Source organism: Gossypium raimondii, chromosome 6 (genome assembly GCF_025698545.1).
Source record: "Gossypium raimondii isolate GPD5lz chromosome 6, ASM2569854v1, whole genome shotgun sequence".
Taxonomy (NCBI): Eukaryota; Viridiplantae; Streptophyta; class Magnoliopsida; order Malvales; family Malvaceae; genus Gossypium; species Gossypium raimondii.
Genome location: NC_068570.1, coordinates 58,726,856 through 58,749,624, shown reverse-complemented (window position 1 = coordinate 58,749,624; position 22,769 = coordinate 58,726,856). Strand labels below are relative to the sequence as shown.

The 22,769-nt window shown below is 31.7% G+C and overlaps 5 protein-coding genes and 1 non-coding gene across 7 annotated transcripts; 4 read left to right on the top strand and 2 right to left on the bottom strand.

Annotated features, from left to right (window-relative positions):
- The first annotated feature begins 2,510 nt into the window (after nt 1–2,510).
- Nucleotides 2,511–4,664, top strand: LOC105774540 (uncharacterized). The gene is made up of 2 exons (XM_012597068.1): nt 2,511–3,028; nt 4,002–4,664. The coding sequence occupies exons 1-2, from the start codon at nt 2,608–2,610 to the stop codon at nt 4,499–4,501; spliced, it is 921 nt and encodes a 306-aa protein (XP_012452522.1). The 5' UTR covers nt 2,511–2,607; the 3' UTR covers nt 4,502–4,664.
- Nucleotides 4,665–7,860: 3,196 nt separating this feature from the next.
- Nucleotides 7,861–10,229, top strand: LOC105773972 (60S ribosomal protein L28-1). The gene is made up of 4 exons (XM_012596228.2): nt 7,861–7,961; nt 8,079–8,252; nt 9,182–9,345; nt 9,893–10,229. Exons 2-4 carry the CDS (start codon nt 8,105–8,107, stop codon nt 10,031–10,033), a joined length of 453 nt encoding a protein of 150 aa, XP_012451682.1. The 5' UTR covers nt 7,861–7,961; nt 8,079–8,104; the 3' UTR covers nt 10,034–10,229.
- Nucleotides 9,550–9,639, top strand: LOC128042196 (small nucleolar RNA R24). The gene has a single exon (XR_008197401.1). It is a non-coding gene; the product is annotated as a small nucleolar RNA R24 (small nucleolar RNA).
- A 2,043-nt stretch (nt 10,230–12,272) lies between the features above and the next one.
- On the bottom strand, nt 12,273–13,090 carry LOC105772260 (uncharacterized). Its single transcript, XM_012593567.2, has one exon. The coding sequence runs from the start codon at nt 13,074–13,076 to the stop codon at nt 12,384–12,386; it is 693 nt and encodes a 230-aa protein (XP_012449021.1). The 5' UTR covers nt 13,077–13,090; the 3' UTR covers nt 12,273–12,383.
- Nucleotides 13,091–14,400: 1,310 nt separating this feature from the next.
- LOC105774063 (ESCRT-related protein CHMP1B) lies at nt 14,401–15,889 on the top strand. Its single transcript, XM_012596392.2, has 2 exons — nt 14,401–14,830; nt 15,429–15,889. The coding sequence occupies exons 1-2, from the start codon at nt 14,506–14,508 to the stop codon at nt 15,713–15,715; spliced, it is 612 nt and encodes a 203-aa protein (XP_012451846.1). The 5' UTR covers nt 14,401–14,505; the 3' UTR covers nt 15,716–15,889.
- A 1,790-nt stretch (nt 15,890–17,679) lies between these two features.
- Nucleotides 17,680–20,806, bottom strand: LOC105773627 (protein CHUP1, chloroplastic). 2 transcript variants are annotated; one of them, XM_012595661.2, is made up of 5 exons: nt 20,542–20,806; nt 20,069–20,198; nt 19,883–19,968; nt 18,726–19,475; nt 17,680–18,627 (listed from the first exon to the last, which is right to left on the bottom strand). In XM_012595661.2, exons 2-5 carry the CDS (start codon nt 20,196–20,198, stop codon nt 17,782–17,784), a joined length of 1,812 nt encoding a protein of 603 aa, XP_012451115.1. In that variant the 5' UTR covers nt 20,542–20,806; the 3' UTR covers nt 17,680–17,781. The 2 variants fall into 2 exon arrangements, with proteins under 2 accessions (XP_012451115.1, XP_012451119.1); XM_012595665.2 differs by lacking the exon at nt 20,542–20,806 and having other exon boundaries at nt 20,061–20,198.
- Between the last annotated feature and the right edge of the window lie 1,963 nt (nt 20,807–22,769).

Genomic DNA, 22,769 nt, shown 5'->3' with positions numbered 1-22,769 from the left:
GGATTAAATTGCTCCAATTTTTTTAGAAGGACTAATTTGCTCAATTTCAAAAATGAAATGGACGGATAGGTCTTTTTACCAATAAGTTATACAGGTTTCCTTTTATGTGCAATTAAAAATAAATGTTTTTTTAAACATATTTGTGGTCGAATCAGTTTAAGCCACCGATTTGATTTTTTTTTTAATTTTTAAAAATAAAAAATCTAGTTCGGCCTATACTTTAATTCTCGATTTAACTAATACATGTCATTTTTTTACCAACTCTCAATTCAATCAATCCGACTGATTAGTCCAATCTAATTCAAACGTCATTGGTAAAAACAATATTAAAAATATTAAAAACAATCAAATTAGGTTAAAACATCTTGTAAGATGTTTATTAAACTAAATATTATAAAATAATAAATTATTTATTTAAATAATATGTGTTTATAATTATTTATCAATTTAATATGAAATTAGTATTTTATTAAATTTTAATATAACTTACTGTCTTTCATGATGATTTAGGAATCTCGAGATAATTTTTGCTCGATTGTGGTGATTTGAAATCTCGATATAGCATGTCGACATTAATCTAACATATTAGATAAATTTGATCACCTCAAGATTCCAATATAAGAAATATATAAAATCTAAATTATCAAAAGATAATATTTTGATAAATAATTTAAGAGTTATATTATTTTGATAAATTATTTATTTTTTACAACATTTTAATAAAAAGGCTTAAGATTTTATACATTTTGAATATAGTTTCTTTAATTTTATATTTGAGAATTTTAATGATATTAATAATTAGACTTACATTTTAAATCTTAAAAATAAAGGTATAAAATTTCTTCAAACAAAAGTAGATGGATTAAATTTCAAATGTGCAAATAATAAAGGGACTTTGAGCACATTCTAACCATTAAATTATAGGCATAATGATTTATTCGGTTTTCCAACTTTACAAATAAAGTCATTTTAACCCATTCTTTATTTTTTCACCTCATCTAGCCTTTGAATTTGTGTTGTTTGTCAAATCACTCTACAAATGATGAAAAGTTAACGTTTGTTCACTTTATTCACGTGACATATATGGAGATTGCCACTTGAATGTCACGGTAGCAATTAATTGTTATTTTTTAAAATTTAAAGAAATTTTAAATACAAAAAAGTATTTTTAATATTTTTAATTTAAAAAATTTAATTGCTAATGTGGCATATACGTGGTCTGCCACGTTAACAAAGTTAACAGACGGTTTTTCCATCAAATTTTGGGTGATTTGACAAATAATGCAAGTTCAATAGCTAAAAGAAGCGAAAAATAAATAGAGGGAAAAAAGGACTTTTTTTGTAAAATTGAAGGGCCAAATAAGTTATCGTGCCATTATTATAATAGGGAGAATAATTTGATTAAAAAAACCTACAAAATATTGGATAGAATTTTGAAATCTGAAAAGCAGAGGGATTAAATTATTCAAAATAAAAGTAAATGAATCAATTTGAAAATATACAATGATACAGGGACTTGAAGCAAATTTAACAAAAAATTAATAGTTGAAAATAGCTAATTGCATCAGACATTCCCAAACTATGACCGTAATTCTAAATTGGTTTCCAAACTCCAAAGCATTCTAAGTGCATCTCCAAACTATCAATGTTATATCGATTAAATATTTTCGTTATTAAAACCGTTGATTTAACCGTTAAATGACATGTCAAATCTCTCGTAGCTAAAATTAAAATGAACATTTTAAATAAATAGAATGTTGCCACGTAACTTTTAAAAGTAAAACATTTAAAAATAAAGTAAAACTGAAAAGAGAAAGACCAAACGATCATGTTTTTATAAAAACTTTGAAAATATCAAAACTAATATATTTGAAACATCTATTTTTACAATATTAATTTAAAATTGTCATTTTAAGTTTCATCACACTAGAACTTACGTGTCATTTAACAGTTAAATTAGGATTTTAGCAACGAAAGGACCTAATTGATATAACCTAAATAGTTTAAAGATGTAATTAGGATGATTTGAAGTTTAGGGATCTTTTTAAAACTACGATCATAGTTTAGGGATATTTGATGCAATCTAAAAATTCCCCTCACAGTTTCTTTAAAAAATCAAGGTTATACTCCCTGCACGTTTGAAATTTAGTCCTCTATATTTTAAATTTTAAAATTTAAGTTCAATTGTCAATATAATTAAAATTTTCTATTAAGTTGATGTGACATATTGAAATAAAGAATATAAATACATTTGGTAGTCATATAACAAAAATCTTGACGTTGTAATGAATTTAAAATTTTAGTAGAAGAATTTTAACAACGTTCATAATTGGACTTAAATTTTAAAATCTAAAAAGTAGAGGGACTAAAGTTCTAATATATGAGGAGTATATCAACTTAAAACAAATTTAACCAAAATCTAATAGACGAAAATTTGTCTAAAGTTCAAAATTTCTGCTCGGCCCAATAAATATAATTCGGTTAGGGCTAAATTTCTGAGATAGAACCCATATCCGATCCATGGACTTGGGATAAGTGAGCACCGTTTCAAAATGATAATTTCGAGATTCATTTCACCATGCCGTTGCTATAATCCAGGGGGAGAAAATGGAAATCGTAGGTGCAGATGGTTCAAAATTGGCGCTAAAATCCGGTTCAAAAACCACATTCGGGAGAGGTTCAGGGTTTAACACCGATGACCGGACCGTTTCTCGCCGTCACGTTGAACTCGAGCTCGAAACTCTGGTCGACGAAAACGGCGAGACTCGAACGGAGGAGCCTAGTGTTTCATTCGAAGTTACAGGTTTGAACCCGGTTTGGGTACGGAGAGGAACGAATGGGGAGATTAAGGTTTTTAATAGTTCCGACAAAGGTCGGCTTGAAAACGGCGATTGGATCTGCGTTTCGGGTCGGGTCCCTGTTTGGTTTGTTTTGAAGAAAACTGAAGAAAATGGAAAAGAAGAAAGGGATTTGGGGAGTGAGAGTGGAGCAGAGAGTGTCGATATTGAAGATATTGACCCTGTTAAAGGTAATAATTTATTCTTATTTCTGAAAATTTTGTTGGATTAAATTTGTGTTTGGTTGCTGAGAAAATGAAAATCCTGGAAAATTTATTAATTAATCAACCAACTTCCCTTTATTTGAACTTACGTGTAACTTCACATGTTAGAAATTTCAAATTCCAACTTTTACCTAGATAATGTAAGTACAGATTTTTTCTTTTTCTTTTTTAAAAATTGGGCTTCTTATATCTTAAATTTGTTAGATTAAACTTGAGTTTGGTTGCTGAGAAAATGAAAATACTGGGAAATTAATCAATTAATTACATTTTATTTTATTTTAACTGAGTGGTAACTTTATATTATGGAAGTTTTAGTTTTAGCTGGACAATAAGTGTTTAATGCTGAATTAAAAAGAAAAAAGGCATGACTTTGAAGTGGTGTGAATGGCATTTTATTTCTTAAAATTTCTAGATTCAACTGTGTTTGTTTACTGAGAAAATGAAAATACAGGAAAAATCAATCAATCAATTACATTATATTTTATTTGTTTTATATTTTGAAAGTTAAAATTTTCGTTGGATAATGAAATACTAAATGCAGAATTTGGTTTTGCTAGTTATTGTGGTGGTAAGAATGGCTTTTTGTTTCTCAAATTTGTTAGATTCTTTTTGTGTTTGGTCACTGAGAAAAGGAACTCCAGGAAAATTAATCAATTAATTACATTAGTTTTAACTGATTTATGACTTTATATTTTGAAAGTTCCAATTTTTGGTTGGATAATGAAGTGTTAAATGCATAATTTGGTTTTCTAGTAATTGGTGTGGAAAGGATGGTTTCTTGTTCTTAGATTTGTTTGATTCAATTTGTGTTTGGTTACTGAGAAAAGAAACTGCAGGAAAATTAAGCAATTAATTACATTGTTTTTTTTTCCCAACTATTTATGACTCTATACTTTGAAAAGTTTATGGTTTTAGTTGGATAATGAATTGGTAAATGCAGAATTCGGTTTTCTTGTAATCGGGCACGAGTTTGATCGATACCCTAATCAAAGAATCCGTAATATAAAGAACTGGGAATGGTTTCTTGAGGAACACGGAAACGGTAGCGATGATGAAGATGACGTCGAACGAAAGAGGGGGAGAAGTAAGGGGAAAAAGAGAAAGAAAGGCGATAATGATGAAGACGATGACTGGACCGGTGAGAGCGAGGGTGAGATTGAGGAGGTTGCTACAAAAGGAAGAAAAGCCCGGGGAGCGGTCTATTCTACAAGGTCGAAGGACCGTGACAAGTCAAAGAAGAATGGTGGCAAAATAAGTTCCACATCGAAGAAAACTGTCACTGCAAGGGAAGAAAGCGGTGTTGATGACGATGACGAAGATGATGAAACGCTCGGTGACTTTATCGTGGAGGACGATGATGCAGAATTGGAAGAAGAAAGCGAATCGGATGAAGAAGAGGAAGAAGATTTTGATGATGAAGACGAGGACAACAACGACTAAGTAAATTTGTAAGTATTTTGGCTTTGGTAGTTGACCTGTTTTAAAACTAGCATGACATGTCGAAGCTTCGGTACATGTCCCGAATAGGTGAAGTATAATGTTCAGTCGTGTTGTATTTTTCATGTTATATTCGTGTAGTGTAATTGTGTCATGTTCTTGTCAAGTCCGATCGAAAATCATGACCCACATCCCGACCCTTGATCACATTAGCAACACCGTCACATTCCACGCTTAGCTTCCCGTAACTTAAATCCCAAGCCACCATCAAACCATCATAAATGGCCAACAACTCAGCTTGCAACACCGATCCCCACCAGCAGCCGATCTGCCATCCACAGTCCCATTTGCATTCCTTATCATCTGTGGTCCTCGGAATCTCCATGTATGTAACCAGACACTATTCTCCGGATTCTTATAAGCTTCTGCCACCGTACAATTACCATCTTTCGCTCGATTGTAAACACACTTGTCTAGACCAGCCCTCAAATTAATCGGATCCTTGGACTGAGATAATTTTCCTAGACCCGACAGTCACGGTTCCCATTCTCGTAAACTAAATCCTTGACTTCGGCGATGAAATCAACACTTAAATTACCCAGTTTTCTAGATCGATCAAAATTGAATCAAAATCGAATATGAAACTTTTTGAATCAATTCATTGGTTTCGAATAGATTTGATTAATCAAAATTTTAAAAATAGTTTTTATATAATATTTTAAGTTATTTTTACTGATTTAGATATAAAATATTTATTTTTATATTATAAATTCAACATAAATTGAGTAAAAAAGTATGAATCCAGTCTCAATAAAATTTTAACTAATGAATCGAAAATCAAACTAAATTGAATGTATTTAAGTAATATCCAAATCAAAACCGATATAAAGTTTAAAGGAAATTGAACTAAACATTACTATTTGAATCGATTTTCTAGAATTTTTTCTCAGTCCTGAACTACAGTTCATCTGAAGGCACTAATCTTACCAAATAACATGCAATTTGAGGGTATTAATGATTAACAAACAAATGAAATCTCAAACCCTTTGCCTCGGTTATATTGTAAAATGCTGTAACAGGATCATTTGATTGTCTTGACAACTTGCTTTTGATACATTTCAACCATGATCCCCAATGACGAAGCTTGTTCGGGATCCTTGTCTTTTCGAACACGAAAAAAGCTATGAAACCATGTCAAAAGACCCTCACTAGCTTCCACCACGCCAAAAGCGGCATAATAAACTGGACTGGTCGTCAAAGAGCTAGCTTTCACTTCTCAAACCTCCGAGGGGTCAAACCATACATCCAGTTTAACTTTGTTGGCGACATACCAGCTTCGGTTTTGGAATCACCTTCGAAGCTAGCCTGGAAGATATTTCGGTAAGAATTTTCTTCGAAAATACTGTCTTTAATTTGCATAAAGTTTCGAATTCTGCGGTTTTACTGTCATAGCAAGCCATAAGAAACACGATGTAAGTGCCTGTTTGCTTGAGCGGCCATGGTATGCAGCGATTGAGACGAGATCGAGTGAGTCCCCAATGCCTTCCATGTACTCTTTCTTCAGTTTCAACCATGGATACGTACTGGTTTCATATGCATCATCTAAGCCTTTAATAACAAGGCTTTCACAGTTTGCATCCATGGCAGCTTTTAGGAACTTTTCGATCTTCTTTTACTTAGGATTTGTCGACTCTTATGCAGTTGCGAACTGAAAAAACGCGGATTCTTCCTCGAACGAGCTGTTGTTCATAGATCAAATCACCATTAAGATACAATATATCAAAAGCAAATATGCAAAACTGAACTTTAATCTCGATCAAAGCAACATGTTTACGCCTTCGAGTGCTTAGAATTTTATAAGGCAGTGTTTCGTGTTTGTCAAGGTCGTATGCAACGATTTCACAGTCCAAAACAAACGATTTTACCCCGGATTTCTTCGATCTTGATACGGCGATAACAACATCGGGAAACATTTCGGAACTCGGTTCGAGATTGCGAGTGTAAATCTTCACTTTCCCGTCTTCCATGTAATGAATTTGAGCTTGTTCGCCATCGTACTTATACTTTGCAAACGTATGGCAGACCATTAAATCTTTCGATTATCTCCGATTCAGCTAGACTCAGTTTCGCCAGCATTGGCTCGACCGGAACTCCGATAGAAAAGCTGCATGAACTTGAAAGTTTCGATATTCCATCGTCGAGAATCGCCCAGATTAGCTTATCATAAACCAGACAAACCGAATGCACTCGCTTTACGATCTCCGCAGCCTCTGGTGAATCCAAAGGTTCCAAATTTCGGTTTTCGTTGTATACAGCAGCTTGTCCCAATGCTGCTAAAAGACTCGAAACCAAAATCCGATCCGATTGCTTGTTTTAGGGGTAAGAAGATGAATTATATGCTTAACTTCATTACTCCCAGCAGCCATTACAAGTTCTTCAACCAAATCCAGTTTCTTCCTTTTGTTCTTCCTCCTACATTCTTTGGCAATGGCGAGCAATGCTTTGAATACTTTAGAAACCGTAAGAGGCTGGTGGGGTTTGATCAACACCGTCGATCGTATAGTTTCCGCCGTTTAGCCGAATCTCCGAGAGTGTTGTACTGGTTTCTGATTTCATCTTCGGGTTTGTTGTACGCTTCAGCTAATGCAGTGATGATCAGACCTGATCCAACGCCTAAATCCGACGCTAGTTCATGCTTGGGAGCTATCTTATTATTAGCCAAAAGATGGAAAACAGCAAGCAAATCACGTGGCGTAGTGCGCATGACGGTCCTTAACATATTACAGGCGACGTTCACGTCGTTGCGGCACACCCGTTGAGTAGTAAAATCAAACGCCCGGAAGAGAAACGAGAAAGGAACCCCATCGTTCTTAGACCAATACGCCATTGATCCCGAAATCTTCTGCCGCTGTTTTCAACACAGATACCTTGCTGCTATTCAGTTCTTCATCAGTCATCTCTTCAGACTCCTTCAATCCCGAAAGTTTCTTCTTCTTTTTCTTTTTCATCATCTTCTTCTCCTAATAACTTCCATTGTCGTCGTTTTCGTACTGGCATTGCTTTAATTCCAGGGTTTTAGGTGGTTTAGCTACTGATTCAGCCTTGTCAGAAGCAAATGAATGTGGGATTTTGCGCTTTTTGAATAATGATTGGTGTTTACTCTTCGTTTACAGCGGCGGCGGCGGCGGCGTTGAAAGCCGTCGAAGCCATTGGTGTCTGGTTCTAGTTTTTTGTTTGTCCTTTCTAGGGTAATAAAAAATTGGCGTAAGGTGGGTCCAAATTTTCTATTTGTATTTCACGTAATATTTTGAAGTGAAAGGATATAATCGTAATTTTACTTAAAACAAAACCCTACTTCCACTAATATAAAGCCTCCATTTTTTTTCCCTTCCTCTTTTACCTCTCTTTCTCCAATTGTTCATCCCTTCATTAAAAAAAAAAAAAAACCCTAAAAAACCAACAGGTTCTTCTTTAGTTCTTATTTCAATATCATTAATAAATTTATTCTGATTTCTTTTTCCTTTTTTTTAAAGATTTTAATCTCACGAATTAGGGTTTTTTGTGGTTAAATCTGGTGCAGTGAGGTGCAGGGAAATAGAACACAAAATGGCGACAGTTCCAGGACAGTTGATTTGGGAGGTGGTGAAGAAGAACAATTGTTTTTTGGTGAAACAATTTGGAAGAGGAACTGCTGGCGTTCGATTCAGCAAAGAGCCCAACAATCTCTACAATGTCAACTCCTACAAACACTCTGGTATTATTATTTATATACTTTTTGATCCCAGATCTTCATTTTCATTATCTTTGAGGTGATTTGATGATATTGATTTTAGATTTATTTGTAAAACAAAAAGAGATCGATATTGTTGTTATTACCATTTGTTTTTTAATATGTGAAAGAGAAATGGAAATTATATAAGCAAATGGTTTTTTGCGTATAAATGCTTAGATTTTATTGAGGAAATGAGAAGAGGAATAATGGGTATTTGTTGAGGGGAGGCCGACTCTGTTCTTAGAAATCTTCGAAGTTTGTCCGGAGTTGACCGTCCCTTCAATGGGTTGGTATTGTATTTGGGTTAAGCCAGGGTTCACAGAGTGTGAGCGCATCGTTGGATGGTGGGATGGAAAAAGTTTTTGAATTTGGCTCCAGTCGTCTTCACATTGAAGTCGAGCACAATTTATCAAGGGGCCTGAATTCGAGCTCTACTAATACTTGAGTCGAGCAGCTCTTGAGCATAATCAAGCCTCTCTTTTTTAAAAAAAATTGATTTTTATTGAAAAATTTTGATTTAAACTCAAGCAAAGGTAATATGGCTTATTTCCATTTGGAAAATGAGCCTAATTCAGCAAGCTCGAGCATTTTGATCTTTATCTTGAATCAAGTTTGAGGTTTGAAAGTGAAGTGAAACTTGATCAAGATCTAGTGGAGCTTCAAGCTTTGAATTTCTAATGGGTGCTTGAGCTTAAGATTCTTTTATCATGAGCTTGTTTCAGCTGTGCTCTATTACAGCATTAGGATGGGATGAGAAATGATAATTGTCGTAAAATGCAAAGAGTTGTGGAAGGTCTTCTTTTATCTTGAGAATAATCAAAAAGCTTAAAATGTGAATTTAAAATTTGCATGGTGATATATGTTGTATTTGTAAAGTATATTAACTCTTTCCTGGATCCGTGAAATTTTAGGTTTGGCAAACAAGAAAACCGTCACCATTCAACCTGCAGGCAAAGACCAGTCTGTGCTCTTAGCCACAACCAAGTCTAAGAAGCAGAACAAGCCTTCGAGCTTGCTCCATAAGTCTGTCATGAAAAAGGAGTTCCCTAGGATGGCCAAGGCAGTCAAAAACCAGGTAATGAGGAAATCAAATTCGAAACTTGTCTGTTTATTATTTTACTAGGTTTGCTATCTGTAATTGCTGTGATTGTCTTCCGTAAATTAGGAAAAAAAATAGATCATTTAAAGATTTAAACACTGAAATTCTTGTTAACCCGAATGATTGTTAACTGGTATGGTGTTTCCAGCTTTTGAGTTTAAACTTTTTCGAGGGTTTTATCTTGCGGTGATGAAGCGATAACATATAAGAAGGATCTATTTGTTGGATTCTTCGTTGAAATGTACTTGTTACGCTTGGCTTCTGAGCTTCCATATGATCCTCTTCAATGCTTATGTAGCCACTTTAGGCATTATCGTGTATATGCATGCTTTGAGTAGCCTTTTTGGATATAGATTATCAACGATATTCTGGATCTCATTTGTGTAGTATCCATTTTCAATGATATTCTGAAGTTCTGCTTGAGTGGTTGTATCTTTTCCCATCATCTATTACAGTTTGTGTCACATTGTTACCGTTCTTTTTATGAATTTTTTCCTAATGATCTACTATTCAAACATTACAGGTGACAGACAACTACTACAGGCCGGATTTAACAAAAGCTGCCCTAGCAAGGTTGAGTGCTGTGAACCGAAGTCTGAAGGTTGCCAAATCCGGTGTCAAGAAGAGGAACAGACAAGCATCGAGGATCCATGGCAGGAAGTGAGATTTTTTACACAACTTCACAATCATTTTGCTGCAATTTTCGTTGTCTCCGACACTTTTTCATCCTTGTTTCGTGGTTTTAGCTTGTTGGTGTATTTTATAACTAGATTTTGAAACAAAAAAAAGTGAGAATCATGGTGGTTTTGAGTTTGTTTTTCGGACTATAATATCGTAAGTTTGATAATTTTGCCCTTTAATCTCCTCGTTGACTTTGTTGAGATCATTAAGCTGTTTTTGTTATTTTGTATTTGGATGATTTAGAAAAAGCTAAGCTCACTACCCATGTTTTAAAAATATGGGTACGAGGATATGATCTTTTAAAATGATTCGATCGCAAAGGGGAATTTTCTTTAAAAATGCTATGAACTAAAAAGGTTGTAGTTGAATCGAATTAAAGCTTTAAAGAGTTTGATATTCGGTTTAAGCTTGACTTAAATATTTAAATTTTTGAGTTCGAATTTAGCTTGACACATGATCAAGCTTTCATCTAAAAATTCTTACATCCATGTTCAAACTTGCTCGATTTTGCTTGTTAGTATTCAAGCTCTAATTCTATATTAATGAAAAGTTCGATTAGCTGTGAGTATTACTAAATTTGAATTCGATTTTACTGATGGATTGAGTTGATCAAACTCGAGTTCGGCCTGATAGTATCAAATCAATTTTGAGTTTCTAGTACCAATCTGTCCACGAGGGTTGAGCCATTTTAGGTTCAATTATGAGTTTCATCAAAATTTTAAATGATTTTCAGTTTTAATGCATATTTAATGTATTATAACTGATAAAGGAAGTTAATAATTAATAAATATATTTTTTATTTTTTTATTTCGATATTTTTTTGGTTCATATATATTATCCATTTTTATTAAAAATACTTAATTTTACTTATAATTGTCCTTTAATTGTTATATCGGAAAATACGGAACTCACATTTTTTGTTGTAATAATAAAAATACCAACTTGGTTGAAGCAAGCTAAGAGTAGAAATTAAAATAATTTTAAAAATTGAGTTTTCTGTGATCTTATTGGTTCTCGGTATATGACAATATTAGATAAGTTGTGGATTTAGTATCTCTACTTTAATTTGGTCGAATTTGAACATTTTAGTCCTAACTAAATGATAACTATTAAATTTACTAAGTTTTGTTATTTTTAAATATTACTGCAAAAAATCAATTAATAGATTTAGACTTTAATGACTGTTGTTTGCATTAAGATTAAAATTTTGAAATTAAAAAAATAGCTACTAAGAATGATCCAATTAGTGAATGTGGACTAAATTTTAATTTTACGCATAATACAGGACTAATACCATAATTTAATTAAATGTAATTAATCATTATCATTGAGTCAAGATTAAAATTTCAAAACTCGAAAAGTACATAGATTAAAATTGATCAAATTAAAATAGAGGTACTAATCCACAATTTACACAGATAGCAAAATTTAACTTTAATAATATATCATTTAGTTTTCAATATTCAATTTGATACTTCAATTTTTTATTTCCAATTTAATATTTCAATATTTCAATATTCAATTTAAAAATAATTTAAAAGGAAGTCTTATTTTTTCTATTAATCAAACTATTTTCACGATAAAATATAAAAAATTACAAAAATCATTTTCCATAAACATTTTTTAAATACACAAGCAATATAATATCCAAGTTTTACTTACTCGATAATTGAGCTACCTAAATTTAAATTTTGTAAACCAAATCTTTACTGATATAAAAATTTGGTAAAAAATCTATTTAGTCCCTTTCAATTTAAAAATAAACAAATTGGTCCCTCTCAAAAAAATCAAAGTAATTTAATCCATGACAATTTCGAAAGTGAGCAACTAAGGATAATTAATCACGGTTTTAATGTATTTAGTCCATACATAATTTTGATTAGTATAATAATAAATTTAGCCCTAAAAATATACATATTCTATCAATTTGAACCAGATTGAACAAATTTATCTTCCAACATTTGTGAAAATATGGAAATATTGAGATGGAATTTGTTGAATTATTTAGAAGTAAGGCCAATTTGAGAAAAATATGTAAACATCAAAGGCTGAATTTGTTATTATTTAGTTTTGAAATTGTCAGGAATAAAATACTCTAAATTGTTTTAGAGGGACCAATTTGCTAAATTTCAAAATTAAAAGGACTGGAGTGGTTTTTTGACATAAAAAATTTCGAACCATATTCGAATAATTTGCCAGAAAAAAAATCTATGATTTAGACATTTTGATGAAAAAGAACATTATTTTGAATGTGCAAAGACAATATTTTCTTGCAAAATGAAATTGCAAAGCAAATAAAAAAGCTTAAATATATAAAATAGAAAAAAGATGGATCAAATTTGGGGACTTATACAGATTGCATGTAGTTGCCTGAGATTGATCCAAAATTTCTTCTTGTTCTTTCGAACTTTCTGTTTCAAGCTCACATCTGTAAAGGATTGGTCCACTAAGGAATCGCTAGTTTCCGATTGATGAACTGGTGAATCACTAGGGATCGATTCAGGTACATCACGAACTGTTGCCTTTGATTTGTTCGCCGATCGGTATTTTCCGGCGAGATTCTCTCCGGCAAGTTCGTGATAACCTATGGCGGAGGCTTTATTCAACGCTTGAAAGCCTGTAAATGCGTTAAGAACCGTTGCGCCGACGTTTAAGGTTCCGAAGAATTCGCCGGAAGGGCTGCGGATCAAGAACGCTGCGAAAGCCGGCGATGTAATCGGAGATGAAGGAGAAGTATGGAGGAAAGTGCTAATGAGAATGCGAACGGTGCCTATGAGTTTGTCTCGAATGATTCCGGCGGCGTAAATCGCGACGGAAACGGCTGAGGTTTCACCGGAAAGGAAATCCTGTGAGACTTTGAAGAGAAATTTATCGTTCCAAGTCGGATTTTCGCCGCCGGTACGATCGATCCGAGTCCGAAGCTTCGTCGATGGATCAACCCAAGCAATGGCGTAGTTTTTGGTATGACGCTTAAGTCCTTGTGCTGAGATTAAGTTGATTTCCAGAACCTGAGCTGAAGACTCCATTGCTGTTTCTCTAAATCTCTGAAAATCTCTTCAAGAAAAAAAAAATATTACAATGTGAGTATTATTTAAATTTATTTTTTTATAAATTTATTTAAACACTTTTAAATTTAAAAGTTATCTTAATTTAATAAAACAACTAATTTTCAAAATTATTTAATTTGGTAATAATGAAGAAATTAGTTTTATTTAATTTAAAATTCAAATCTAGATCAAACACATTAAAATTTTAAATTTTCAATAATCCTAATATTTAACATTTTGAAAAAAATTAATAATTGAATATGCTATTAAAATTTTAAAAATGACAAAAATCTATTTTTTATATAAGCCGATAATGATTTATTCCAAATTACATGTAAGAGAGTCTTAAAAATTAAGAGATTTTAGTTAAATTATTTAAAATATATATTTTAATTAATATTATTATGTTTGGTCAGAAAATTTTTATTTAAAATTGCTCTCGACCTGAAATTTAATTTAAAATAAAATTTTACACATTTTAGAAAAATCTCATTATAGGTTCAGATTATATCTGCTCATTTTAACACAATTCTTAAAATTACCCATAGCCCCCAACTAATAAATAGGAGTATAACTTGCTTTAGACTCGAAGCCACATTTTATTGTATTGGCAATAATACTTATGCCAATTGAGTTGAGATTCAACCGACAATTTGACTCATTCTTTAGCTTTGAAGTCGATTCACAATGAAATATTAAAATTCAAATATCAAATTTATTATATGTTATTTTAAGCTCAAAATAAAATCAAATAATTTAATGGTTATTTTTAATAATAAAATAAAACAAATAATGATAAATTTTGTTTTTAACATTTTCTTATGATATCATTTTGATCTTAAATCTTTTATCCTTACATCACTTTAGTTTACAACATTCAAATTTTAATTATTTTTAGACGAAAAATTGATATTTATTAAAATTTTAATGATATTGATACGAACCACATATATTTTATTATCGACAAAAATTATCTACATTTTAAAATTTTAAATTTAATCCAATTTTCATTTAGAAACAAATTGATTAAATTTTAAAATTTGAGGATTGAAGTGATTAAAATATATATGGACAAAGTAGAAAAAATAAGTTTTAGGGACTAAATTTATCATTATACCAAATAAAATTATCAGAAAGTTGTATTTATGTTTTTGTAATTGGGCATTTATATTGTTTATTTTTAAATATATATTATTTTTAATCAAATTCCCCAAAACAGTAGTAAAATTGGTCCAATTTTTCGCTTTGCGCTAAACGCTGCGTTTCACTATCCCTGAACATAAATAAAAGAAAAAGCAAAACCCGTATACAAACATCAAATCAAATTCGATTAGAAAACCCCCCAAATTTTGAACCCTACTTTTTTTAAATTCATCAATCTCTCTTCGATCAAACAAAGAATCCAGCCATGGGGAACACCGAGAAGCTCTTGAACCAGATCATGGAGCTGAAATTCACGTCCAAATCGTTGCAACGCCAGTCGAGGAAGTGCGAGAAGGACGAGAAATCCGAGAAATTGAAGGTGAAGAAGGCGATCGAGAAAGGTAACATGGACGGAGCTCGTATCTACGCCGAGAACGCCATTCGAAAGCGCAACGAGCAGATGAACTACCTCCGTCTTGCCTCGCGGCTCGATGCCGTTGTTGCTAGGCTTGATACTCAAGCTAAGATGACTACCATTAACAAGTCCATGGCTAATATTGTTAAGTCACTTGAATCTTCATTGGCCACAGGTTATTTCTCAGTACTTTTGTATCATTGATCATCTTTCTTTTTCGTGGCTATTCATGATGATAATAAATTTTAGGAGAAATCAATATTACGGAGAATTTAGGTTAGAATCCATGAAGCAAGAACACTTTTGTTGGGTAGCTTTTTGGAACTTGGATTTCAAAAATAAAGTAAATTGAGTAGTTATTTCTCAAATCTATGATGATAAATTCATGTTTTTATACTTTTCAAATACATATTATATTGAATCACATCTAATTTGTCTGTAATGCATGCATTTCATAATAAATGAAATTCAAATCCGAATTTTCAAATTCATGTTACCGAAGGGAGCAATAGCATTAAGGGAGTGTTCTAGTATCGGATATGGATACATCCTCAACTCGGCGAAATACGTATTGGAATATTGGACATGGTTGGTAATGTTAAAAAAAATAAAAAATAAAGCCGGACATGGTCAAAACGGACATGTATTGACGCGGAACCGTTAAGGGAGTGTCCAGTGATGGACACGAACCCAGCTCCGAGGAAAAATTAGTTGAAATCAACATAATGTAGACATATTAGCCGAAAGCAAAACTAATTCAAATGTTTATGCAGGAAATTTGCAGAAAATGTCAGAAACAATGGATCAATTCGAGAAGCAGTTTGTGAATATGGAGGTTCAAGCAGAGTTTATGGAGAGTGCTATGGCTGGTTCTACTTCGTTATCGACACCCGAAGGTGAAGTCAACAGCCTGATGCAGCAAGTGGCTGATGATTACGGGTTAGAGGTCTCGGTTGGGTTGCCAAACGCTGCTGCTCATGCTGTTCCGACGAAGACTGAAGAGAAGGTCGACGAGGATGATTTGTCAAGGCGGCTTGCAGAGCTTAAAGCTCGAGGTTAGAATGAAAATGGTTGAATTTTATTTGAATGAGCTTGTAATATTATGATAACATTATGATGTTTGGGATTATAATTGCTGCTTATATAGATCATAATCTGTTTGTAAATTTGACTGAATTTGTTGCTTTACAATGTCATAAATGCTGATGCCCCTTTAGTGTGAGTTTTCCATTTAGCATGGAATCAATGTGATAAGTGTTATCCAGGTTTTGGGTGAAGTGACGGACACGGGTTTGTATCTACGCGGGTATATCAAGTTTTTATGTACTTAGGAAAAATTATATGTTTAAATATATGTCAAATGAGGATGACTTGTAATTACGAGTGAGCAAAATTTGATTAAATTTAAAAAAATCGAAAAAAAATTAAATTTCAAGTTAATTGAATTAAGTTATTCGATTTTTTGAATTGATTCGATTAAGTAATTTGAATTTCGAGTCATATTGAAATTTACAATTGAATAATTCAAATAACAAATTGATGTAAATACTTTTTGGTCTTTGTTAGTTTTGAAAATGTGTAAATTAGTTTATCTCAACAAAATTACAAAAATTTAGAATAATTTTTAAAATTTAAGAAATTTATAGAAAATTCAAAATTTATATTTTTTTGAAAAGATATAAAATTATAAAAATCTGAAGAATATATAAACTTAAAATTTTAATTTTTCTTGAAAATAGTAATTTTGCAATTTAAATAAGTTAATTAACGATTCAAGTTTATCATATTAGGATTTTTTTCCATCTTGTTTTGAAAAAGTCTTCTCATTTATGTGTTCTAACATGAAATTAGTTATATTATAATAATATTTTAATTTAACATATTTAATTTTTAATTTAACTCAAACAATTTTACTCGATTTAACTCACTAACTCAATTAACGATTTGAGAAAATTTCAAATCGAGTAATAGGACTCACTAACTCAATTCTTTTTATTTGATTTGATCGAATACTTACTTCTAATACTGATCAAGAAATATAATTTTTTAAATCTAAAGAATATATAATGAAAATTTTAATTTTAATTTTTTCTAAAATAATAATATTATTACATTAATTGAGGAAACTATTTGACCAAAGTTACATTGTATATTTCAGCATTGGTGATGAAGGAAATTTCGAGAAAATAGATTTCACTTCATTGATTCAAAATATCTAAATTCGAAATAAAAATATCTTAAAGTTGATGGGTTTAACTAAGAAAACAGAAGTCGCGTCTCAAACGAATTAGGACATCCCAATTTTCGATAAAATTAATTTAAAATTAGATTTGGATTTTGGATAAATTAATTGTAATTGGGTTCGATTGTTTAAAAACAGTAAATATTTAGATTAATGCCATCCTCTTGTTAGAGATTTTTATTACATAGATTTACGTCATTCGAGTTTAGTTGTGAGTACTAAATATATGATATGAGTTCGTGGTTGGTATCTATGAATCTATAAAATACGAAAGATTAATTATTAAACTAGTTTTAGTAAATACTTAAAAAAAAAACAGGACAGGAGTATTCTTTTAAGTTTTGTATTTTCAATTTGTTTGGAAATATTTATTTTAATATTTTAGTGTATTTTAAGTATTATATTTTTAAAATTTATTTTATATAAAAAGATAATCTAAAAAAATGTATCACGAGATTTAAGCTTAACGTTTATAATATGAGCCGAACTGGAGCAAAATTTTAAGTCTATTTTTTGGGCTAAACTTAGAAAGCGAGCCTAAAATTCTACATCGGCCCGGCTCATGATCATAAACGCAACTATTAAACATGTGAAACTGATCTTAGATCAATCTGGAGCAAGGAGAAAAAGAAATCAACTTGCAATCTTGTACAAACCGATTAAATCGAGATAAGGTCAGTTGAGTCAATGGTTAAATCGAGTTTTATAATTTTTTATAATTTTTAAATAATTTATTTAATTTAAACCGAACCAACTATCAAACACGTAAAAGAAATCGGAAATCAAAGCAACGTAGGTTATTACCATATGGTGAGTGCATATTTCATTTTCATTTTCTATATGATACATATGGTACATCTGAACAGTATGTCTGAACTAACATTTCATATGATACTTGCTGATTTCTTGTGAATCTTGACTTTTCGTGCTCCTTCCAAAACTTCTCCAAACTTCACTAACTCAGATTTCCAAAAAGAATCCGAGTCGGTTTCAAGTTTGGGTTCGAGAGGAAAGTTCGGATAATCATCACCATCCTTGCCTGCTACGAATCTTCTATATCCATAAGAACCGCATTTGCTACGAAATTTTTCGATATTCTTTATATGTTCATCATTAAGACTTCTCCATCTAGGTATGTCCGAAGAGGTTCCGGACGAACTCTGAGATGGAGTTGTAACCCTATCACTCCGGCTACTTACCATGGTTACAGAATCGCTCTTTGTGCTTGAACTCCAAGTTGGAGGATCGTCAACATGATCAGGTCTGCCCATTGATGAAGCATGGTCCGCGTGATGACCGTCTTTTCTCCGTATTAGTCTCCGTAAATTCTTGAAGAACTTATTTTTACCCGAATTGGTCGGTTTTGTAGCAGATGAATTCTCGATCAAAGGATCATCAAGTTCTTGAGTTTCGGAAGCTTGGGAAGAAGACCATTGATCGCAATCAAAATCAATGCTACCCATTCCTTCGGTATGTGCATATTCGAGTATCAGTTTTTTAGCTTTTGCCTCCGATTTCGGACTTAAGCTTCTACTTAAATCTCTAGCAACTGTTTCACCGGCCGGGGATTGATAATTCCTCAGCTCATACCGCAAACAAGCATTTATCCATCGGAGATAAACTAGTTCCTCAACATCATCACATCGATGCAATTGGAGCTGTTCGATTTGCTTTGTCAAGTCTTCGTTTTCTTGCCTCAAACGATTGCTCGTTTCGTCGATTGCTTTTCTCTGCAATCAAACACACACGGAAATAACAAAAAATCTGAGAACAATAATATTAGTAACCCTGTAAACAAAGATGATTCACCATAAATGAAGCAAACTACCTCAGGATCCTCCAAAGCAGAGTTCGCAAGGATTTGGGTCGATTCCAACTTCCGAGCCAATTCAGAGTTTTCCATCTGCAATCTCGTATTCACGTTCCTCAACTCTTCTACCTCACATTCCAAAATCTTTAGCCTTTGTAACTTCGATTCGATGTCCGGGTTATTTACCGGAGCCTCAAGTTCTTGCTCTTGCAATCTAGCAACTCTTTTTTGAAGGTTAAAGATCTGTTCTTTATTCATCTCAGCCTCATGCTTAAGTTTCTTCTTTAGCATCTTAATTCGAGATCTTGCACTTTCGAGCTCAGCTACGGCTTTTTCATGACCAGTGACTTGGCTTTGTAATTGTCGTTTTTCCGACTGTAAGGACTCAATCTTGAGACTGAAAAGTTTAACCTCTGTATTTTTTATCTTCAATCGGTTTACGAGCTCCGTAACTGCTGTTTCTTGTTCTTTAAGGCCATAATATTTGAGCAACTGGGCCTCGAGATTCTTCTCCTTCTCCTGAAGTAGTTTTACCATGTTTCTTAAGTGCTCAATCTCTTGCTCGTAATCGTCCTTTTTAGCACTTGTAAGCGTTATCAAAGTGTCAAGATCCGACCTCGGTGCTTCCACTTCCAGGTTCGGAGAAGGTTCAACCACAGCAGAAAAGTCAAATTCCTTAACAAGATCATCAAACTCTGTCAAGAAAAACACATCTTCATCGTGACTAATGCTCGTGGAATCATCCATCCGTTGCTTCGACGTTTCTTCCTGCCAGAGAGAGACCGAAACATCGTAAACAGGAAATCGAATCAACATCACAAGCATAAAAATTGAACCTCGAAAACAACATGATACATTAGCAGATCATATTCAGTGTCCTAAAAAGTTAAAAAATATGCCATAGGTCTCTGTAGTCTTCACAAATTTGGAATTTAATTCCTATACTTTTATTTTTAGCAATTTAGTCCTTATTTCAGTCTTTTTTTTTGTTAAACTCTTTGGCGTAACAATGTAACTAAAAAAAGACATTGTAATGAAGTTAAATTTAACAAAATAATTTTAACAGTGTTACAATTGAACCATCTAAAAAGTAGAGGGACTAAATTACAAAGAATACAGGGACTTATATGGCATATTTTAGCTTCACAAATGATATGAACTCGAAATGTGCTTACAGGTTCTGAAGTTAATGACATCTTTACGGCTCGAAAATCATCTTCACTCCGGTCGGTCTCACCCGAATCAACCTCACTGCGATTATCTGCATGATCAAAGTTCGGGATATCATAAATTTTCAGAATCGATCCGATATTTAGTACAATAAAATGCAATTATCGCAATAGCATCCATTACATCCGCACCCGAAACCGAATTGGGATTTACGGTTCTAAATCGATAACACAGAAACCCAACGAAAGAAACAGCAACAGCAACTCCAAATTTCAGCAAAAGAGGCTTTGAATCCAAATCTTCTTCTTCATCATCTTCCATCTACATAATAAAAAAACTCGGAATTAAAACAAAAATAAACAAATAAACTCAAATTCAAAAAAAAAAAAGAACCCTAATTAATAGCAAATAATGAAAAAAAAATTGAAGAATCAAGAAAAATAATGGAAACCCATTTTATTTAGCAGAAGATTCCTCAAAGGCATCGAAAAAAACTCTAAATTAAAAGTAAATAAATAAACTCAAATCCCCCCCCCAAAAAAAAAAAAGAAGGAAAAAACCCTTGCTCAGATGAATAGCAACTAATGAAAAATTGAAGTAAGAAACAAGAAAAATAATGGAAACTCATTGCAGTTCAAGCAAAACCCATCTTTTGAGCTCTTACTATTTAAGGAAGAATCCTCGAACGCATCGAAAAAAACCAATGAACTTTTAACTTTGTGCTATGAAATGGGGTTCTTTGTTCTGTTTTTTTGATCGAGTATGCTGTTTATAGATCAAAACAAAGCGTATGCAATAATGGAAAGAGAATAAATTAAATGTTTGGGGGGGAGGTTGAAGTTGCGTTTTTGTCTTTATTACATGATTGAAAAAAAAAGAGTAGGTTGACAATGACCAAAAGACAGAGAGAGAGAGAATCAGAGCTTTGTTTTTTGTTTGTCAATGGTGGAAATTTAGGGCTTTGGGTAATTATATAAATTTAGTTTTTTTTTATTTGAGAAGATATTAATTTTTTTCAGCTAATTTTCCCTCCAATGGCTTTTCTACTTTTTAAATTTTTAAATTTTATAGTAATTAATTTAAAATCAAATTTTTAATTGGACTTTTAAATTTTGAAAATATTACAATTATGTTTTTAAGTATTAGTATTGTATCAATTTTTTTTTAGCTTAAGGGTAAATTTATTCATTAAATCTTAATATATCACTGATATGTCGAAAGATTCTATTTCTCATTACTGAATTAAGGACAATATATTATGGTCTACAAGTAGCTCGCCATAGAGGTTGTTCTAGAGAGTGATAGCAATGTAACTGTTGATATGTTAAATACAGGTACTGAGGATGTTATGATGGCTTTGCTCATTCGGAATATTCAGGCAGAATGCAAACAACTCTCGATGGTCAAAATTCAACATGTTTTTAGAGAAACTAATGTGGCAGTTGGTTGTATAACAAAAAAAATTGTCATGAGAACATTTTTGAACTCCCTTTGAATAATGTTACAATTATGTTGCTTAAAAAATTTATAATTTAATTTCGATTTTAGAAAAAAAATATAAATTTACTCATGTTTGCTAAATAACTCGCATGTTTTAAATATGTTTAATGTAAAATTTAAGCTGAAATTTAACACCCAATCTAATGGCAAGTGACCTAATTAATACAACATTGATGCTTCAAGGACTCAATTAAAATATTTCAAATTTCAACGAATCAATTTAAAATTTGAATCATATTTTGGAGACATATAATGAAATTAAAGTATTTTAGAGTACTTTTTCAAATGGAAGGTTATATTATTTGAATTTTTATTGAAAAAATCAGAAAATATTTGTCAACATATATAAAACAAATAGGTCTAATTTTAATTTTAGACCCTCTATTATGTTAATAGTTAACATATGAATGAAAATTCACGTTATAACTTCAATAATTAGCTGAGATTAAATTTTGAATTTCAACATATAAAATTAAAATCAATATGAAATATCACCTCCTCCCCTTCCTTTGTTGTTTCTCCGATCATCGTCGTAGACATTTATGTTTCGATATTTCCCGATTGACTCCATTTTCATAGTAAATCGGAATTGATTTCATTTGTACCACTTAAAATATGGTGTATCGATTTATAAAAGAAATTTTAAATAGACGTGTGAAACTCAAATATAAAATAAAGTGTTACGCCAAATGAATAAAAATAGCTAAGTAAATTTTGAAAAATTAAAATTCCTTCTTTAAAATAAAGAAATTATTTCGGTATGACATACCGTAAATACAAATTGATATAAAATACAAAAATATTAATAGAAAATACGATCATACCTTAAATACAGAAAACCGATATAACATACCATAAAAATTTAATAAAACAAACTAATCATTACTTAATGCATTTTAAATCTTTACGTAGGATTGCATTATTATTTATTTATGTGATATAAATTACATAATGTATAAAAATAAAATATATTACAAAGGTATAAAATATGATGAGTTGGGTTGAACTCAAATCTTGAATGGTGAAACCCAAACTCGATCCAGATTTTTTTTGTCATCATGCTTATATTAAGCTAGAAATTATTTTTGAAGGATTGGAATTGAGTTATATATTTTATTAGAGTTAAAATGTAATTGCATTATTGTATTAACTTATATCTTTATAAGTTTTTTAAGGATTGAATAAAAATTTTATCATTTTTAGGGGGTCAAAATTTAATTTTATTATTTACTAACATATAATTTTATAAAATTTAAAAGGGCCAAAGTGATATTTTCCCATTTTAAATATATGAAAAATTATATAAGTAATAATGATTCCAACTAGAGGTGACCATGGGCCGGGCTTCAATAGAATTTTAGGCCCATTTTCGAGGTTCGGGTTTGACCTGAC